Source organism: Gasterosteus aculeatus, chromosome 17 (genome assembly GCF_964276395.1).
Source record: "Gasterosteus aculeatus chromosome 17, fGasAcu3.hap1.1, whole genome shotgun sequence".
NCBI lineage: Eukaryota > Metazoa > Chordata > Actinopteri > Perciformes > Gasterosteidae > Gasterosteus > Gasterosteus aculeatus.
This window is the reverse complement of record NC_135705.1, coordinates 2,519,091-2,537,128: the sequence shown is the minus strand read 5'-3', so window position 1 is coordinate 2,537,128 and position 18,038 is coordinate 2,519,091. Positions and strand designations below refer to the sequence as shown.

The window sequence follows — 18,038 nt, the reverse complement described above, 5'->3', positions numbered from 1 at the left end:
CATTTTGATTGTCATCAATAAACATTGCTTTGTTGGTAATGTTTTTGGACAATACTAACACATGTATAACACACATTCGATAATGATAAAGAATATTCTTTTTAAAATTGTATTTTTATTGTATCATTGTATTTAGCGTTGTGTATATTATTTTTTGTATTCTGGCCCAATTTTAGACAGGCATTGCAAACTAGTCCAGGCTGTTGATAGTGCGGTATTTAACATGTATGGTTCATAAATGTAATTGGGATATGAAAGTAAAAAACAAAGAAACGGAAGTTCGTTGCATAACAAGGAAGCAGCACTTTATTGGATAGAAATTACATATCATTAAAATTAACAGTAGACGGCTTTTAGTAAATGTGATGGAACATTGAGGAAACACAACACAAGGATTGAAAATTATATCAGTCTGAAAACACCATATCATAAAAAATATTTCAGGTCATTGGTGTTCAAACTTTCAGGTTCTCCCCAACGACCCGAGTCACACGTGGCCCTCGTCCGTTCTTCCCCCTAAAGATCGGCCGATGTGCTCGGGTCCAACCTTGTAGTGCGTTCCAGACCTTAAAAGAATAGTGAAACTACTGCTGACACTGCTGATAAACTGACCCCATGACTGAATACTGAAATCTGATGTGAGAACAGGAAGCAAGACTGGGGGAAAGTGGTGAGTGGAATAATCGTGTCTAGATGAGGCATTCGGACTCAAAAGACTCAATAAATATTTGTCTAACTCGGTTTTCATGATGCTCGTTCGCTGTTAACTGGGTCAGATCAAAGTGGTGTAGATGTTCAGATCAAAACTCAATCCAGCACTGCCCAACCATCAATCATTCCTACAGGATCCTGACAAAGACAAAAGCATTGAGTTACACTACAACAGCTCCTTATTAAATCTTTCCTCCTGCATGGCGCCGCAGTCGATGTCATCTAAAGGACTTCACGGTGTGACACGTGGCAGGCTGTCAACAAGAGATCCTCTTTCACCTGAACATGTTCGGAGATAACAAAGAGCGAAGCCAGCTAACCCAAATAAAGACGGATTCGCTTTGTGATACACGGCCACGGGGTCACGGAGCGACCTCCGGTCAAGGAGGCGAGCGGCAGTTACAAACTGACTTCAAGTCGGGCAGGAAGTTTGTGCGTGTTTGTGTACAAGAAGGTAAAGCTAGTACGTCCCCAGCGTTCCCGGGGGATCTATCGTTGTCGTCGTCGTCGTCAGCCAGGAGGTAAACAGGAAGTGGGAGGAGCCTAGTGCTGCGTCCACTTGATGCTCTTCAGATCGATGCCCTCTTGAACCATCTCCCACAGAGGACTGGGAGGGAGGGAGAGGTTATTAGGTACTTATAACAATAACATTAACATTTCACTTTAAACCAGATTTATTCCTTTTTTTCATTTCTTAGTATTTCACAGTTATTATACGAGATCCCATAACTAACAATACACCTTGGACAACACTGATGAAATGAGATCAGAGTTAGAAAAACACAAATGAACGGTCCAGCAAAAGTCACCTCATCTCTCTGAGCCGGCTGACCTGCGTGATACATTTCTCGGCTGTGTAGTCCACCTCTGCTTCTGTGGTGAACCTGCCGATACCAAACCTGACGCACACACACACACACGCGTTACAATTCAAACCAACAAATAGTCCTAAATAACCTGAATGTATCGTAATATACTTGATGACAATCAAAGTGAGGATGTTGATACCTGATGGACGAGTGCGCCAGGTCTTCATCTGTCCCAATCGCTCTGAGGACGTAAGACGGCTCCAGGGACGCCGACGTGCACGCGCTGTGTGCACACAAAGCGACATCCCGTCATCTTCCACATGCACGAAATGAACTCTCGCGGGAGAATAACGCGTAAAACACACAAAGTTGCGTCTGACCTCCCAGATGAGAGGGCGACATCCTTCAGCGCCATCAACAGACTCTCTCCCTCCACGTAGGCAAAGGACAAGTTCACACAGCCTGAGGAGCACAAGAACACTTTATTGACCCAGAAGGAAAACCTCACAACAGGAGCCATCAACATTACTAATGCATGACAGCGTAATGCGTAATTCTGTGTGTGCTTGTTTACCGGCGTAGCGTTGCTCTGCATCTCCGTTCATGATCACGTCAGGAAGCTCCGACGTGATCTTTTGGACCAGACGATTAGCCAGCATGGACACTCTCTGGTGATCGTACTACACACACACACACACACACACACACACACACACACACACACACACACACACACACACGCTCAATTAGTCCGGCTTTGGTGCGTTCGTCGGGTGTCAGGATGTTTGGGTGCGCTTGTTTTACCTCCATCTCCTGCTGAGCGATGCTGCAGGCGGCTCCCAGCCCGACGGCCAGAGGGGTGGGGACGGTGCCGGAGCGCAGCCCCCTCTCCTGCCCGCCGCCGCTCTGCAGCGGCTCCAAGCGCACACGAGGCCGGCGACGCACGTACAAAGCACCCACACCTGGACGGACACACGCGCGGATTCCTTTAGTAACAACTGAAACTAATCGTTCCGTTTCTGTTACCTTAGATTAAATTGGTGGAACCGGTTGGTTGCATCACTAGATCACCAAATCCCACACGCCGGCCCATGAAGCTGCGCTCTGCACGTTTAAATCCTTTTTCAACCCTCAGTAATTGTATTTCTATTGCAAGGTCAGCTGCTTCACGTTCGATTTCAAGTTTCTTGAGAAAAAAAGGCCTCTTAACAGCCAGGTGGTTGGAAATTGTCTTTTATAAGGATTGTATCCCCGGTAATCCTACGGCTAACCTTTGGGTCCGTAGATCTTGTGGCCGCTGATGGACATCAGATCGACCTTCATGTCCGTGACGTTGATGGGAATCTTCCCGACGGCCTGAGCGGCGTCAGTGTGGAGGAAGACTCCTTTAGAACGACAAATCTGACCTGTGGACAGGAAGGAGGTAAAGATGCTCCGATCAGAACACTAAATCAGATCAGGGACGGCAGAGGACACGGTGGTCGAGGTTTCATTGACCCTGTCAACGTAATGTTCTGCCTACTTACTCCCCACTAACAATCAGTGAAAATCATTGTCCTTGATGGAGTTTAGTGAAGAGGATAACTGCTAAAATAGTTCAATCACAGCAACAAAAAGTAGGACAAACCATTAAAGGTGAAACCGTCCGCTACATAACAGAAACATCACATCACTGCTGGGCGGATTAAAGTGTTACGCTAGAATAAAAGAATAAAAAGTCATCCGACGTTGTCTACTTGCTTGGTGAACATGAGCTTGTGAATTCGTTGCACCGAACGCTGCAGCTGAGATTATTCAGATTTTAGTGGCTCATAAACTCCGGCTTGACCTTTTAAATCAGCCTACGTTTGAACCGGTGCAATCCGGCGAGGACGAACGAGTGGAGAAAAACATGGTGTCTGCGTTGCCCCGCTTACCAATTTCCTTCATGGGCTGCTTGACTCCGATCTCATTGTTGATGGTCATCACCGACAGCAGAGAGGTGTCCGGACGGATGGAGGCCTCCAACAGCTGAACACACGGACACGGAGAGTTGTAAAACATACAAAAACTCCTGAGCTGAACGTGTGCACTGCTCCTCCGTACCTCCAGGTCCACTATTCCGTTGGCCTGGACCGGCAGGTAGGTGATGCTGAATCCCTCGGAGGCCAGAATTCGACACGAGTCCAGCACACATTTGTGCTCCGTCTGCGTGGTGATCACGTGACGCTTCTTGGTCTTGTAGAACCGGGCCACGCCCTGCAGGAGAGACGGGGGTCAGCGCTGAGGTCGCAAACTGGGTTCTGAACCCTGTGGGGAGGTTTTTTTTTCTGCAGCCTCGCTGATCAATCGATTACACGGTCAAAGTCTCTTTATTATTTTGTCCATTTAGTTTCGTCAGCTGTCATTCTTTAGTTTTAGTCAACAAGTTGGAGGATCTTAGTCTCATTTATTGACCATATGAGACATGCAAAGTCTTGTTGTCTATTTTAACTTGAGTAAGTTACTTTGAGGCCTCCTTCTGTCGGTGTATTCCAGATATGGACCTGCATTGAAAAATAAGGCACCTAAAATATTGTTTATTCTCTTTTTGTTTGGGTTTTCAGAACTATATTTTTGTCAGCAATCTTGCATGACGTTGGTCCCTTCTTGTCAAAACCGGGATGAAAAGGCAGTTGACATATTTTTACAAAACAAACTCTGCCTCAAAGTCCGGACATTAAATCTAAACAGCTAAGAGCAGTAGAGAGAAGATCTGCAGACTGTTGTCACTGATTAGCGCTAGCCCACCTGGCTAGCATGTTAGCAGTGAGAGGAAATGGAGAGTAGGTGTGATGTAGAGGAGGTGACAAAGAGAAAGTGGTGAAGAAGTGGAAGCGCAGTAAGACCTTGATGGCCATGTTGTTGGACTCGGTGGCTCCGCTGGTGAAGATGATCTCTCTGGGATCTGCTCCAATCAGATCAGCCACCTGCTGCTCAGAGAGAGAGCGAGAGATTAGTACTATAATGAAATGAAATAGGAACTAACACATTTTTTAAGTCTGTCTTTTTTGAGTGTCTCTTTACCCTGCGGGCCGTCTCCATGGCGCTCTCGCTCTCCCAGCCGAAGGCGTGCGTTTTGGAGTGAGGGTTGCCGTAGTAATTCACCTGGTAGGGCAACATGGCGTCCAGCACCCGGGGGTCCTACACTCGCAAACCAACACACACAAGTGTAAATGCGCAAGTACGGGTAAGTACCACCCTGGCATCAGGTGGTGGAGCATGTAACCATGACAACATGGTGGGTAGCGGTTACCATGGGTGTGGTGGCCTGGAAGTCCATGTAAAGGGGCCGGAGCTCATCGATCTCCAGTTCATGCCTCTTTATCAACTCTGAAGCAACAACAAATAAAGCACAACAACATAAAGGCAGTCAGCTGATTTTATTCAGATCTGGTGATGCTTGATGACGCTGAGACGGTTTGCTCCTAAAAAGGTTAGCGCAGACGCAAGTGTTGTTTTTCTTTATTAAGAGGGGCAAAGAACGACACTTAAGTGCCTGACCTTTGGGTCGGACTTGGAAAACTGTATAGTTCTGGAATTTAAGAAATGTAGCAAAACACATTTACACTCTTTGTGTATCTATCATCATCGCTCTTCTGTATAATGCATACTAATTTTGATCATTTGAATTATATATAACATAAAAATACACGTCATCCTTATATGAAAGACTGCACTTTATTAGCACTCTCATAACAGCAAACCAGCATTGTGTGATGAGCTTACTTACAAGTCCGCAGCCCAACTAGAGGTCAAACGTTTCACATGGAGCCTTTAAAGTCACTGCATTCTTTGGTCATACGTTTGAATTGTATTTATTCCTCAGGGCTCAACGTTTGTCCGGGCAAAGTAAACTCTGTACATGTGTAAGTGGAATCGCCTGGTGCACTTATTGTGATGGATACATCTGTGTTTAAATCTCTGGAGGAGAGCTAGTTAAAGTTGGCTGTTGGCACAGGCCTGTTGGTTAAATGACGCAGCTTGTAACGTTGAGTGACAGCATCTGGTATGTAAAATATGTTACGTAAAAAAAAAAAAATGTAACGGGGAGAAAATAATAACGTTAGATCATTAAAGCCACTACCGACAAGGTTCTGTGTAAATCAACAACAACAACTAATAATATAAATACTTAAAAAATGATTGGAAAATGCATTCAAGGGGAATGACATCATATAACTTAATAAAACATAAACAAATGAGGACATATCAGTAACATCCGACTAAAAAAAATCACTTAAGTTAACTGTTACATAACGTTAATTTATCAAGTGCGTTGATAACTAATTTTCTTTCAATTTTGCAATGTTTATAGATGTATTGTTTTAAGTTGGTTCGTAGTTTCAACGCACTCTTCTATTTTGGCAAACTGTTTTGTTGTATAATTTAACGTTCCATCACTCGGGTGTTGAGTAGTTTCCTGTCTCCGTGCTAAACTGCGTCACGTTGGGATTAGCTTGATGCTAACTAACCGACCAATTTGCTCGGCGTGGCTGTTACCTTTAGGCAGAGAGCTGGCGGCTCGTCCATCAGAGCCCAGCCGGAGATGGAGCCTTGAGATCGGCCTCAGCAGCCGGGATGAGAGTGTCCTGCCCGGGGAAAGCATCTGGATGTCTCTCGCTGAGAAACGCTGACCTCCAATAACAACAGCACGCTGACCGCGAACACAACACCAGTGTTCACCGGTTTGAAACAGTTTAACCCGCTGCTTCCTGTGGTAAAAAATTAAATAAAGAAGCTTATTCACGATTAATCTGAATACGTAACTATTGAGCGAGGTTTGGTTTGACAAACGTTGCCGCCTATCAATCGGATACAATTTATAGAATCCCTATCAAGGTAGTCCCGCTGAGAGCGAAGACTTCCGGTTATAACTTTCACAATAGTATCTGCAATACTGAATCCCGACGTTTTCTTTTGTAAGTGTATAAATGTTATACATATTTCAGCTAAATTTGGTTAGATATATGTATAGGTTAAAAGGAACAAATGTTTAATTTTCGTAATCAAACTACATAACATTTTGTAAATGTATTGTACTTTATTCTGATTGTTCTGCTGCCTCTCAGCAGTAGTTCCTGTATCTCTCTTTAGCTTGATGCAACGCTGTGTCGCTGCGGTTTCGTTGTTGCACAAGTGAGGATTACGGTGGGTGGGACTTCCTGTGACCAGACTGGGCTCTCATTGGTCAATGTGTCTTGTTTTGGCAACAGGTTTTAAAGGACTCTGGTGTTGGTCGCTTTCTCTGGTCTGTGATTGGTTAGATCCACGAGTTTATGAAACGTGAGTTCAGCAAGTAAACTCAATGCAATCTACAAATAAGAAGTTTGGCACCATTGTTGAAATGGAAATCAATTTTCTGACCCCCAATCTACCTCTAGATTAACTTCAATTAGTTATTATTCGCACACAATTTGAATGTACACGTACAAGTAACTTCTTAAGGACTCACATATACAGTGCGTCTTGGTGATTAGTTTCACTGCCTTTCTTTTGAAATGTGTAACTCATCAACATGCGCACTCTGTAGCTCACATGAAACATATCTTCAACCACCACCTTTCACATGATTATTCTTCTTAAGTGAAAATGTATATCAATATCTACTTAATATACTTTATCGGCTGGGAGCTTGTGAATTTCCGCCAGTGCATCAGTAAAGTTCAATCTTAATCAAGAATAATGCATCATCATGTATTTTTTGATCTTTTTTTGTATTACTAATCTGAATCTACGAGTCATTTGTGTTATATGTACTTTATTACTTGTGTTACTTACTGCAGCTGCCCTAACAAAGAATGCATTCAATTGGAGCAAACAGTTTCATCATAGCTTTGCACCTTGAACTTCGACCCTCCAGTGTATACATGCTGTGAAAAGGACAGTGGAATAGCCAGGAAAGAATACTTGAAAATGCAACGTAATATTACAAAACATACTGGTATTTTTGGCATCCTACAGTTGACATATTATGTTTTGGGAAACACCAAATCTAATCTCTTTTTATCATCAGTGTTTTAAAACTACCTTATTAAGCCAAAATACCACAAAAATGATTGTATTTGTGTTTATGTCATCATGATTTCACCCTCCCGTCCAGGTGGAGGCGGTAATGCACCACTTTGCCAAGTGCAACACAAAAAAAACACCAAAGAAGAAGAAGCGGAGTTAACGTTTGCATCCGGGCTGTTTGAGGTAGCCATGCCCCTTAACTAGCGACCTAGTTTACTTAAAAATACATGTAATTCCGGCGGTAACGCGATAAAGAAGAGACGGCGGCGGATGTCACCTTAAGGTGAGGCTTCCTGTCGTGCGCAGTTTACCGAGCGACGCAGACGCAGACTGAAAGTGTCGTTCCTAGCTAACATGCTAACACGCCAGTTAGCGCTGTCAGCTGATCGGCCGCGTCGCGTCCGCGCTCGTAACGTTTGTTTTTAATCGGTCAATCACATCGTCCGTGGCGATCGTGGACGTTCCTCCGTGTCGCCTCTCACTCGTCCGTCTTAGTTTGTCTTGACATTCCGTTAGTCCCGTACCCGCCGGTGGGATGTAACGTCATCTGACGTAAAGGACACGTAACGTTAATCAAGGAACGTTAAGGTTCAGAGGTACTTGTACTTCAGTCGGGTATTTCCCGACTGCTACTATTGTAGTTTTCTCCACTACATTTAATGGGCTTCTTTTCACACATAAACGCATGTTATTCTGCTTGCATGATTTAATGCGGTATTACATGTAATACACTCAGTAGTACACACTATTGTACAGTACTTCGCTGTTAGAACTTAAGTGTTTCAGCTGTTTCATTACTTTCAGTTGTTATATGAACATAACGGATGATAATTGTTCAAAATGTTTTGTAATATTGACATCAAGTTATGTGGTCTACATTATCGGCATATTACATTTTCTATACATGAATCAGCCCTTCCTGTTTGTACAAGTGAGAAGTACTCAGAGACTCACAGCGTGAAATGTCACGGTGACATCAGGACTTTTAAATCCAGTCAGTTGTCATAGTTTTCCTTTTTTAAAGTCCCAAAGTGGCAATGAAGGTCTTCTGGGTGACTTCGTAGGAGGAACCATGCTCCTGGAGACCGCAGCAGTTCGAGATCAACGCGTTTGACCAAGACGCTGCCGCCACCGCTGTTGTCATGGGAACGACGACGAGCGAGCCATGCATCTACGACAAACTGTCCGAGAGCATCGACATCCTCCGCCAGTCGGGCTACCGCTACGGCATGTCGGAGAGGGAGATCGAGAGGTTCATCAAGCAGGTTCTGGAGACCAATGAGCCCAGAAGAGAGCCGGCTCAGTTCCCCATCCTGAGAGCCACCATAAAGGTGACGTGATCAATACAATAATAATGCATTTCATTTACATAGTGCTGTTCCTAATGCTCAGTCACTTTACACAACATCAATATGAGGATCTATTTGGTTTTTAAGTATTTGTTATCGTAGTTAAATTATTACATTCATTATTGAACCCATCAAGGCTTTGGAAAGTTTTTCTTTTTTGGGTGATCTGATTGACTGTTAAAACCTCTCATTGGGCTCAACATTGTGACAGGAAGTGATCGTGTGCAGAGAAAAAGTGAGATCAAACTGTTTGGTCCCTATAAATAGAGCGTTTTGGTATTAAGAGCTCTGCGGTTGGACACGGCTTAGCTCAGCGTGGATAATGTCCCCGTCGTCTCTGCAGTTTGTGATGGCGGTGGGCTTCCTGCTGGTGGTGGTGCTGGCCTTCACGTACCCGCAGAGCGGCCCCCAGCTGGGTCTGGTCCACCTGGGCTGTTACAACTGGTCGTCCCCGCTCAGCCACGTCCGCCTGTTGTCTCTGCCCATCGCCAAGAAGTACAACCTGCAAGGTCTGAAGCATGAACACAAACACACAGAGGGTTTTTATTCAAACACTTCTGGGTATCTTGATGAGGAGAAAATCAAATGCTCTATGACTCAAGTGCGTCACAGATCCACTCCACCCGAGTAGAAGAGCGGGTCAGTCAACCTGCTCTGCTTCAACGTGGGTTTTTGGAACCAAAGATGAATCCACTTTGTTTACGCTGCAGGTTTCCACGAGTGGTGGAGTGCCGGCTCCCTCAGGCAGAATCTGGTCAACTGTTCAGGATGTGCAGAGATCTCCTCAGTGCTGGAGGTCCCGCAGAGCCTCAGGGGGAAGGTGACTCTGCGACGGGGACCGCAGCTCGTCCTGCTAAAGGTCAGAGGTCGAACCCAGCTACCGTTTGAACTTTAGGCTCATCATACTTCACTTTTACCTCATGTCCTAATGCCCGTGCTGGTCTCTGCAGGGTGGGGACACGCTCAGTCTGCAGCGGCAGCAGCTGGAGGAGCTTTACTTGGCCCATTCAGGCTCCATGTCCATTCTGCTGGAGGACGACGGACTGCCGTACCACAACGCGGGCCTCCCCCAAGGACCCGCCAACTTCACTTTGCTCTGGTACATTATGTTCAAAGTCCAGGTCTTCACTGGGGTTCTGAGGACCTGCACCATAATCACCATAAAAGCAGAAGTAGTATGCTGTTGAACCAGTTGTTTACAAAGATGTTACGCTTTTAGAAAATGATTATCTTTTGTCCGTCATGTCGGATACGGAGTAATTGCAATATTTGTATAATATTTATAATATAATATTTGTATAAGTGCAGGATGTGGAAATCTTTTCTGGTCTACAGGTTTATAGTAAATGTTTTGCTAACACATGTTGTGTTGGTGGTGCAGGAGGTTCAGCTCTGGGACCAGAGAGAAGGTGCTCAGGTGGCTCTTCCCAAAGGCGGAGCTCTGCCCCCTGCTGGACAGCGCTGGCACCATCGTGCAGCGCTGCCTGGTCACCCACAGCACCAACTCCCAGAGTAAAGTGAGTTCACCCATCTGAACTAAACCGGGACACAGAGTTCAACTATCATTCATCAGCTCAATGAAGCAACACAACTTGCATCATGCTGCGTTTCTCCTGCTCAATTGGTGCAGGTACAAAGTGTCTGGGGGGCGAAGGCTCTATGCGGCCGCTCAGAAACAGCAGAATATATATCACGTTGTCTCACGGTGTCTCATGTTGTCTCATGTCTCAGGGTGTCGATGTGTTCGGATGGCTCGTGGTGGGCGAGGGGCTTCCAACGGTCCGAGTTCTGCCCGTGCAGCGCTGCCAGAAACACTGCAGCTCCTTCAACCTGTGGCTGACCCCCGGCGACATGGGTAGCAACCGCTTAGGCGGTCCTTTAAAAAATTCATCCCGACAAAAACGCAACGTCACTATGTGCAACACGCGGCTTTGTTTGCTCCGAATAAAACAAATCCCTCCGTAGAAACACATGGATTAGTACGGGAAGACCACAGCAGGAAAGTTAAGAAAATCACAACATATTTTTTTCCACTTTCCAATACATATATATTTCTATATATCCAAGTACGAATAGATGTAATTATTGTCTTGTTGAACAATGTTTTTTTTTAATGGAGCTGCATGCAGATTTTATTTTCTCAATAACTTTGCACACTTTGTCTACAAATTATTCAGGATGTTTTTACTGAATTAACACAACTCTTGCTTTAGAATACATTATGAAATTGTTTTGTGCACAAAATTCAAAGTATTAAATAGATGTATTGAACATTTCTACAAAAGCAGACATTAAGAACTTTCATAAACATATTTATCACCACCAATAAAATAAATGGGTAAATACATTCTCTCACTTTGGGGATAGAGAAGTTTGATTGGCAGCAGCCAGAGCGACTCCTTGATGCTCCTTCTCTCCGGCCTCTCTAGTCTACGCGGACACGCGGTACTGGCAGATGGAGCTGTTCCCGGGCCGAGGCCAGAACATCATCTGTGACGGGTCGGCCTTTTGAAGCTCAGGCGGGGCGAAGCCAACGAGGGCCGAAATCGGGACGTGGATGTACATTTTCAAAGCTTGCCGGCCTTTCCGTGGCCCCGCCCACTGACGCCTTACAAACACCGCAGGTCTTTTTTGTTGTTGTTTTTGTCTCCGCTGTCCGTAAAATCCTCCCAGCGTCCTCAAGCAACTGGAAAGCACAGCACACATGACTTGAGATTGAAAACAAAGGGATCGCTTGCAGGTTTCAACGGTTAATGGTCTGAGAAATCAATGCATTGACTTTGTCCTTATGTATTTTAAACTCTCTGCAGCAGCTTGGATGTTCTGGATGTGCTGAGCCATCGCTTCAAGCAGATCTCCATTAAAGCTCTTCAAAGCATTGGCTGGGTCTCTTTCTGAAGCTGCTGAAACACGGTTGCGGTTTTGTCCTCTGGATCTCTGCTGTTCTGCAGAGATCCCTCGTTTATAGACAATAGTTCAGGCCACTTGGAGGAATAACAAGTCTCTCTGCGTCAGCTGACATGACGGAAGAATGAAAAGAAACATGCAGAATATCAGATAAGCTGCAAAGTCTTTATTTAATCAATATATACATTATATTCTACAGTTTTCTCCATCTTCAGTTGCAACAATTTCAAATTCATTTCCTTATTTGTTCCTCAATGTCATCAGGCTGGATCTTTAATCCGAACTGGATCATTTGTATGAAACTGGACAAACATTCTTCTGAATGGAGAGAGAGAGACTCTCAATTAGTAGAAAAACCTTTGTGGTCCAAAGAAGAATCCCTGCAGGGATGCCAGATTTAAGACATCATACACAAACATATTTAAGCCTATTCCTGAATCATTTTAGAATTTGAAAATGATGTGAAGGGCATCTGTGTCGAGTCAGACCTGTTGGAAGCAGCTGATGAGAGAACAGCTGGAGGACGAACAGCTGGCAGAAGAACCTCAATGTCAGTAAATCCACCTCAACCCGATTAGTGCAGCGTCAAACATTAAAAGGAATTATATAAACATGACATCTTACAAGCAACGTGACCGCAGTCTGAAGAGGACAAACGCGTAACCATGGCAACAACAAACATGATATGAATTCTTTAGTCCCAACATGAATAGCACAATGTACAGGAGAAACTCAGAGTTAGAAGTTCGGAAGGTTGGAATAAATACTGAAGATATTAACAGTCGGGCGACTGTGGGTGAGTGGGGAGCACGGTCGTCCTCCAATCAGAGGGTTGTGGGTTTGATCCCAGGCCCGGCTAACCCGCATGTCGTTGTGTCCTTGGGCAAGACACTTAACCCACCATTGCTCCTGTAGCTGCGACTACAGTGTGTGAATGGTAGTTACTGATGGCAGGTGTCACTGTGTATGGTTCTCCTGTCATCAGTGTATGAATGGGTGTGAATGGGTGAATGATGTCATGTAGTGTTAAAGCGCTTTGAGTGGTCAGAAGACTAGAAAAGCGCTATACAAGTACAGGCCATTTACCATTTACCATTTAACAGTGTGCAGGGATCCTTCACAATTATTACAATTAAGGTTTTTAGAATTCATGGATTAAGCATAATTAGTTGGCCGAATCAAAATATTGAGATAAAATAGCTGATGATAATCACGTTTGTTAGACTTCAAGGAAACAAAATGTGTTTGGTAAGAAACATAAAAAACCCATTGAGTAAACAAATAAACTGAGGTGGAATCGACCAAATAGAAAATAGAAAAGATCAAATTAGAACCTTTAAAATCCAGGTAATGTTGTGGGTGTTTTATTAATATGACTATATAGATTATTCAAATACAAACAATTTAACATATACTTTCAAATGATTAAATAGTCTATATATAGATATATATATAGAATTATTTGGTTCAGTTCCCACAGCGTTAATGGAAAAGGCATCTGGCATTATTCTCTAATATTCTGTTTTATTTACCGAAAACACCCTTGTATAAAAGAAAAGAAAACTCAGACCACAATATTCTTTCTCCGCTGATTTCATTAATAAAAGACATTCTCCCCCCCAGCGGGCTTCAGGAGGAGCTTATAACTTATAAGTAAGTTGGATGGGAGCGTTCTAAAATGTAATAACACTATAAGTGACCAGTCAAGGTGTTGATTTAGTTCATCTTCATCAGGTTTAAGTGCTGCAAGCTGCCAAAACTAAAATCTCACCATTTCATTTGACAATCGTTTACTACTAAATGGACGCCATGATGTTTGTGACCCGGATGTGTCTTTGGGGTGAACGGACCCTTTACGAGCCTGCAGCGTCTAAGAGTCTTTATACAAAAAAAAGCCCTTGAAAACACGCTGAGAGAAAGTAGAAAGCCGCAGGGAGCCGTGCAGCCGGTCACGTCTCTCCGGAGAGAAGAGGAGACGACTCGCCGCCGTCGCTCTTGTGAGACGGCGGCGGCGCGGCGTGCGGCCAGCTGTCGTACAGGTGGCTGCTCTGCAGATCTGCTTCGGCTCGCAGGTTTATTTTCTTCAGAGGAGAAAAGAGAGCGAGAGACAACGTGATAAGAGAGACGGTTCCCACTCGTCAACCCGGAAGATATTTCTGTGGAGTCTGATGATGATTCTTGGTAATGTCCGTGGGTTTAGTAGCTTAGCATAAAGACTGGAAGCAGGTGCAAACCGTTAGCATGGTTCTGTTCAAAGCTAAACATACGTTTCCTCCCACAAGCTCCGTCAGTTATATTTGCGCGACCACACTGAAAAGAGACAAAAGGTACCTGAAAGTCTCTGATGTAGGTGAGGAAGAAGCTGATGAAGGAGAAGGCCAGAAACCATTCGGACACGGTGCTGATCATGTGAGCCGTGTAACCCTGAGAGACAAAACAACGTTACCGTTTCACACAACTTGTGTGTTTTACATCGCGTTCCGGTGTCGCTGGGCGGGTTTGGACGACATTAGTTAATACTTGAGGTCTGACTGACCGTCTCTCCGGGGATCCAGTGCAGCTTGCGAGGGACGTCCACTCCGGTCAGACTGCTGTACATGATGACGGAGGACACGAACACTGACGGGAGGCGGTTAGGGATCGAACACGCGGCAATTCTGCAACAATACGCAGTTTGATTCACGACGTCCAACATGCAGGTTCTGCTGCCTTCGTGTTGGCCCACCGAACACCTTTTACACCAGTAGCAGAAACAATGATCCTTTGAGGACATTGTGATTAGAATTTATGTCATGAGTATAATGAGGATACTGCTGATGATGCTGCCGAGGGTCCAGAGACCCACGCCGAGCCGGACCAGGTAGATGGTCCTGCTGTGGACGTGAGGCTGCATGCGGAGCGAGAGCAGCGTCTGGACCAGGATGTAGAGAGCCCCCACCCCGAAGGTCAGCACCGCCCCCACCAGGTGCATGGAGAACAGCGTGGTCTTCTGCGCTGACACACACACAGATTCACTGTGGGAACATTCAACCCTCCACACACACACACACACACACACACACACACACACACACACACACACACACACACACACACACACACACACACACACACACACACACACACACACACACACACACACACACACACACACACACACACACACACACACACACACACACAAACTGATCCGGGATCAGCGGCGCTCACCTGGAAGTTGGCGACCACGGCCATTCCGAAGGAGCTGACCAGACCGAGCAGCAGCCCTAAGCGGTTCAACTTGTTCAGCCGGAGGTCAACTTCACCGGTCAGAGCCTCCACCTGTTTGTAGCGCACGTACACCGTGGCCATACCTGCGCGCACACACACACACACACACACACACACACACACACACACACACACACACACACACACACACACACACACACACACACACACACACACACACGAGTCAAATCCAACAGATATAGATCAGCTTCTTCTACTTTTTTGCATACTGATTTTTTTTTAAATCCCTTTATAAATTGTAAATAAAGTACAATATTTGAACTAAAACATCAAATCAGAATGAATCATGGGAAATATTATCTACTTAAAAGTAATTTAGAAACAATAAAAACTGTTGAAGAGTAAGTGTATGTACTGTATGAAGAGAAGTGTACTGTATGAAGAGAAAGTGTGTGTGTGTGTGTGTGTGTGTGTGCGTGCGTGCTTTACCTAAAAAGGCGGACACATCTAGCATGATGCCGAACACGCATCTCTCTGGGGCCGTCGTTCCCGTGTCGCTGCAACACAAAACAAAGTTCACTCAGGAGGAAAGAAAAGGCAAATGTGATATTGTAAATTTGCATCAGGAGGCATTTAGCATGTGTGTCCATGTGTGTCCTTGCGTGTGTGTGTGTGTCTCCGTGTGTGTGTCCATGTGTCCGGACCCAGACCTGATGTAGGGCACCAGGGGATCCACGTGTCTCAGCACCACCGCTGTGATGTAAGCGAAGATAAAGGACGCCGCGGTCCAGACGACCAGCGCCGCGGGCAGGAAGCACAGACCCTGCTGGAACCACCACATGGTCTCCTCTCAGAGTGCGTGTGTGTGTGTGTGTGTGTGTGTGTGTGTGTTGTTGCTTCACGATGGCCTGTACACAACAGAGTGATACACATTGTTATAAACAGCAGCCATCATCATCATCATCATCTTCGTCCTGCTGCTTTCTCATTGCCGTCCTGAGGACACGACAAATATCAGAACTAACTTAATCAAATGTTCCTGATTGCTGATTCCAACCTTCATGTTAAGTTTCTGTCTCTCAATGGGAAACAAAAACATACGACTCAACAATAATCAAAAGAAGAATTCTGCAGTGAATTCTGACCTTATAAAGTCCAGTTTCAACTTAATCAGTGGTTCGAGTCTCGTTCTCCAACACGCTTCTCGCTGTAACATGTTCTGACCTTTTGCTGAGATTAAAAAAAGATTTATGAGGAAGTCAATTCATGAGGAAATCAATTTATGGCTGCGACTACTTTTTTTCTGCCATCACAATTTGTGTCCCTGGGTTAATAAGTAGGAGGCTGTTCCTTCCTGTTAAAAACACAATACTACTGATGTCTCCATGTGAAACTATCTGATCGAGCTGAGACGTTTAATCAATTAACCCAAATACGAACAGGTTCCCACTTCACTTATAGTACTTACACTTTTGATATTCTGCTATAAAATGCATCTCTTTAGGTTTTAAACTGTTGGCTGAAGAAAACAATGAGTTTATTCATCGATCTGCGGATGAAACATCCCGCTTTCTCACTGAAGACTGATGAGTTCTGAGGGGCTGAATTCATGTTAAATGAACTTTATAAGAAGCGCCTCCATGCACGCGTCCCCTCAGCTTAAGGTGATATAATTATTGCGGTTGCAAACATCTATTTATTGAAGCCTCGTGTTCTCTGCGGAACTGAAAGTCATGTGAAGCGATGTGAAAACAGCCGCTTTCTCTGCTGTCGTTTTTAGGGAAACGAAACTCCAGTTTGCAAGTCTCGTTCTCACCAACTGGAGAAAACTTCACCAAGAGAATCATTTAATGGCACACAAAGAAACATATACGCATCCTCACTACAAAGATTGGAGTTACACTAACGTTGAACTGAGAACTGGCGGATCAATAAGTTTATTGATACCACAGAAAAGCAGCTAGCTAGCTAGCTAGCTAACACTAGCTACGCCGAATAGCACCAAAAGACAAATATTGACGCTACATTTTAACGTATTACACGTTCATACCAAATTACACTCACGTTATTTTAATCCCGCGCTGACATCACGGCGTTAAACCACTTAATTCCAGACCGGATTCCGGTCTCCGGTGTTCGGAGCTGTCAGAAAACCGAGCAGAAGACTCCGCCCACTCCGAAAAACACGGTGACGTCACCGCTCCCGCTCTTCTGCGCTGCGTGTGCACGTGAGGCATACCGGTTGGAACGGATTTCAAAATAAGAGCAAGTTCAAATATTAAAAGTACCTAAATGGATCAATGACAAAGTATTAATAATAAGAATTACCGCAACTTTTTTTCAAGGACCATTTAATTCCAATTGTCAACCATGGGTAGGGATACATCCGGGGAATGTTGACAACTCATTTAAACAAATAAGAGAGATGAGTGGGCTAACACATGGGCTTGTAAGTGTCCTCTAACCATCACTACATCAGATGGTTCTGTTCCGATGGGTCATCACCCATCGAGAAATCATACTTTTTAAAGTGTCATGGTGACGGTATATGTTGCAGTCCAAGTGCTGTCCATTCGTATTTACATAATTTCAAGCCCTTACAGACTCCACACTCGACCACTTACCAGGTGACGTCATAGAGGTTAGAAGGGGTCATGGCTTTAGGGTTTTTAGGGTTTAGAGGCATTCGGATTGGGCCCAACGTTCGGGATGCTTGGTCCTGAGTTCTGCCTCAAAGTCGAGTGTGAAACAGGGGGGCGGTAAATGTGTCCTCATTGACACTGCAGCAGGTGAGAGGAAGATCACGTGTTTTATATTCACCATCTCATAACTCATTTAGGTTAAATGTTTAACAAAGAATTTGTCAATATTTTACAAAAAAATAAAAGCGTATGGTCAAGAACCTTGGTGCAATGTTTAAAGTTATTACTTAATAACTTTTAAAAATTATTTTCTTCTTCAAAAGGCCATTTTTATTCTTGACACTAATGTGTTTTTC

General features: G+C 44.5%; 3 protein-coding genes across 7 annotated transcripts; 1 reads left to right on the top strand and 2 right to left on the bottom strand.

The window, feature by feature from the left end:
* Positions 1-279: 279 nt before the first annotated feature.
* On the bottom strand, positions 280-6,440 carry nfs1 (NFS1 cysteine desulfurase). The gene is made up of 13 exons (XM_040204269.2): positions 6,042-6,440; positions 4,795-4,871; positions 4,566-4,682; positions 4,388-4,471; positions 3,606-3,758; positions 3,437-3,530; positions 2,792-2,926; positions 2,325-2,482; positions 2,095-2,200; positions 1,901-1,982; positions 1,720-1,803; positions 1,521-1,610; positions 280-1,318 (listed from the first exon to the last, which is right to left on the bottom strand). The coding sequence occupies exons 1-13, from the start codon at positions 6,145-6,147 to the stop codon at positions 1,255-1,257; spliced, it is 1,350 nt and encodes a 449-aa protein (XP_040060203.1). The 5' UTR covers positions 6,148-6,440; the 3' UTR covers positions 280-1,254.
* A 1,200-nt stretch (positions 6,441-7,640) lies between these two features.
* On the top strand, positions 7,641-11,780 carry c17h6orf89 (chromosome 17 C6orf89 homolog). 4 transcript variants are annotated; one of them, XM_040204270.2, is made up of 8 exons: positions 7,641-7,836; positions 8,618-8,884; positions 9,246-9,411; positions 9,613-9,761; positions 9,853-10,001; positions 10,284-10,419; positions 10,634-10,757; positions 11,332-11,780. In XM_040204270.2, exons 2-8 carry the CDS (start codon positions 8,696-8,698, stop codon positions 11,412-11,414), a joined length of 996 nt encoding a protein of 331 aa, XP_040060204.1. In that variant the 5' UTR covers positions 7,641-7,836; positions 8,618-8,695; the 3' UTR covers positions 11,415-11,780. The 4 variants fall into 4 exon arrangements, with proteins under 4 accessions (XP_040060204.1, XP_040060205.1, XP_040060207.1 ...); XM_040204271.2 differs by having other exon boundaries at positions 7,680-7,836; positions 8,578-8,884; XM_040204273.2 differs by having other exon boundaries at positions 7,689-7,736.
* Positions 11,781-11,960: 180 nt separating this feature from the next.
* Positions 11,961-17,266, bottom strand: dram2b (DNA-damage regulated autophagy modulator 2b). 2 transcript variants are annotated; one of them, XM_040204275.2, is made up of 9 exons: positions 17,105-17,266; positions 16,186-16,270; positions 15,751-15,948; positions 15,530-15,597; positions 15,020-15,162; positions 14,621-14,798; positions 14,346-14,428; positions 14,141-14,233; positions 11,961-13,890 (listed from the first exon to the last, which is right to left on the bottom strand). In XM_040204275.2, the coding sequence occupies exons 3-9, from the start codon at positions 15,879-15,881 to the stop codon at positions 13,759-13,761; spliced, it is 828 nt and encodes a 275-aa protein (XP_040060209.1). In that variant the 5' UTR covers positions 15,882-15,948; positions 16,186-16,270; positions 17,105-17,266; the 3' UTR covers positions 11,961-13,758. The 2 variants fall into 2 exon arrangements, with proteins under 2 accessions (XP_040060209.1, XP_040060208.1); XM_040204274.2 differs by lacking the exon at positions 16,186-16,270 and having other exon boundaries at positions 17,105-17,264.
* Between the last annotated feature and the right edge of the window lie 772 nt (positions 17,267-18,038).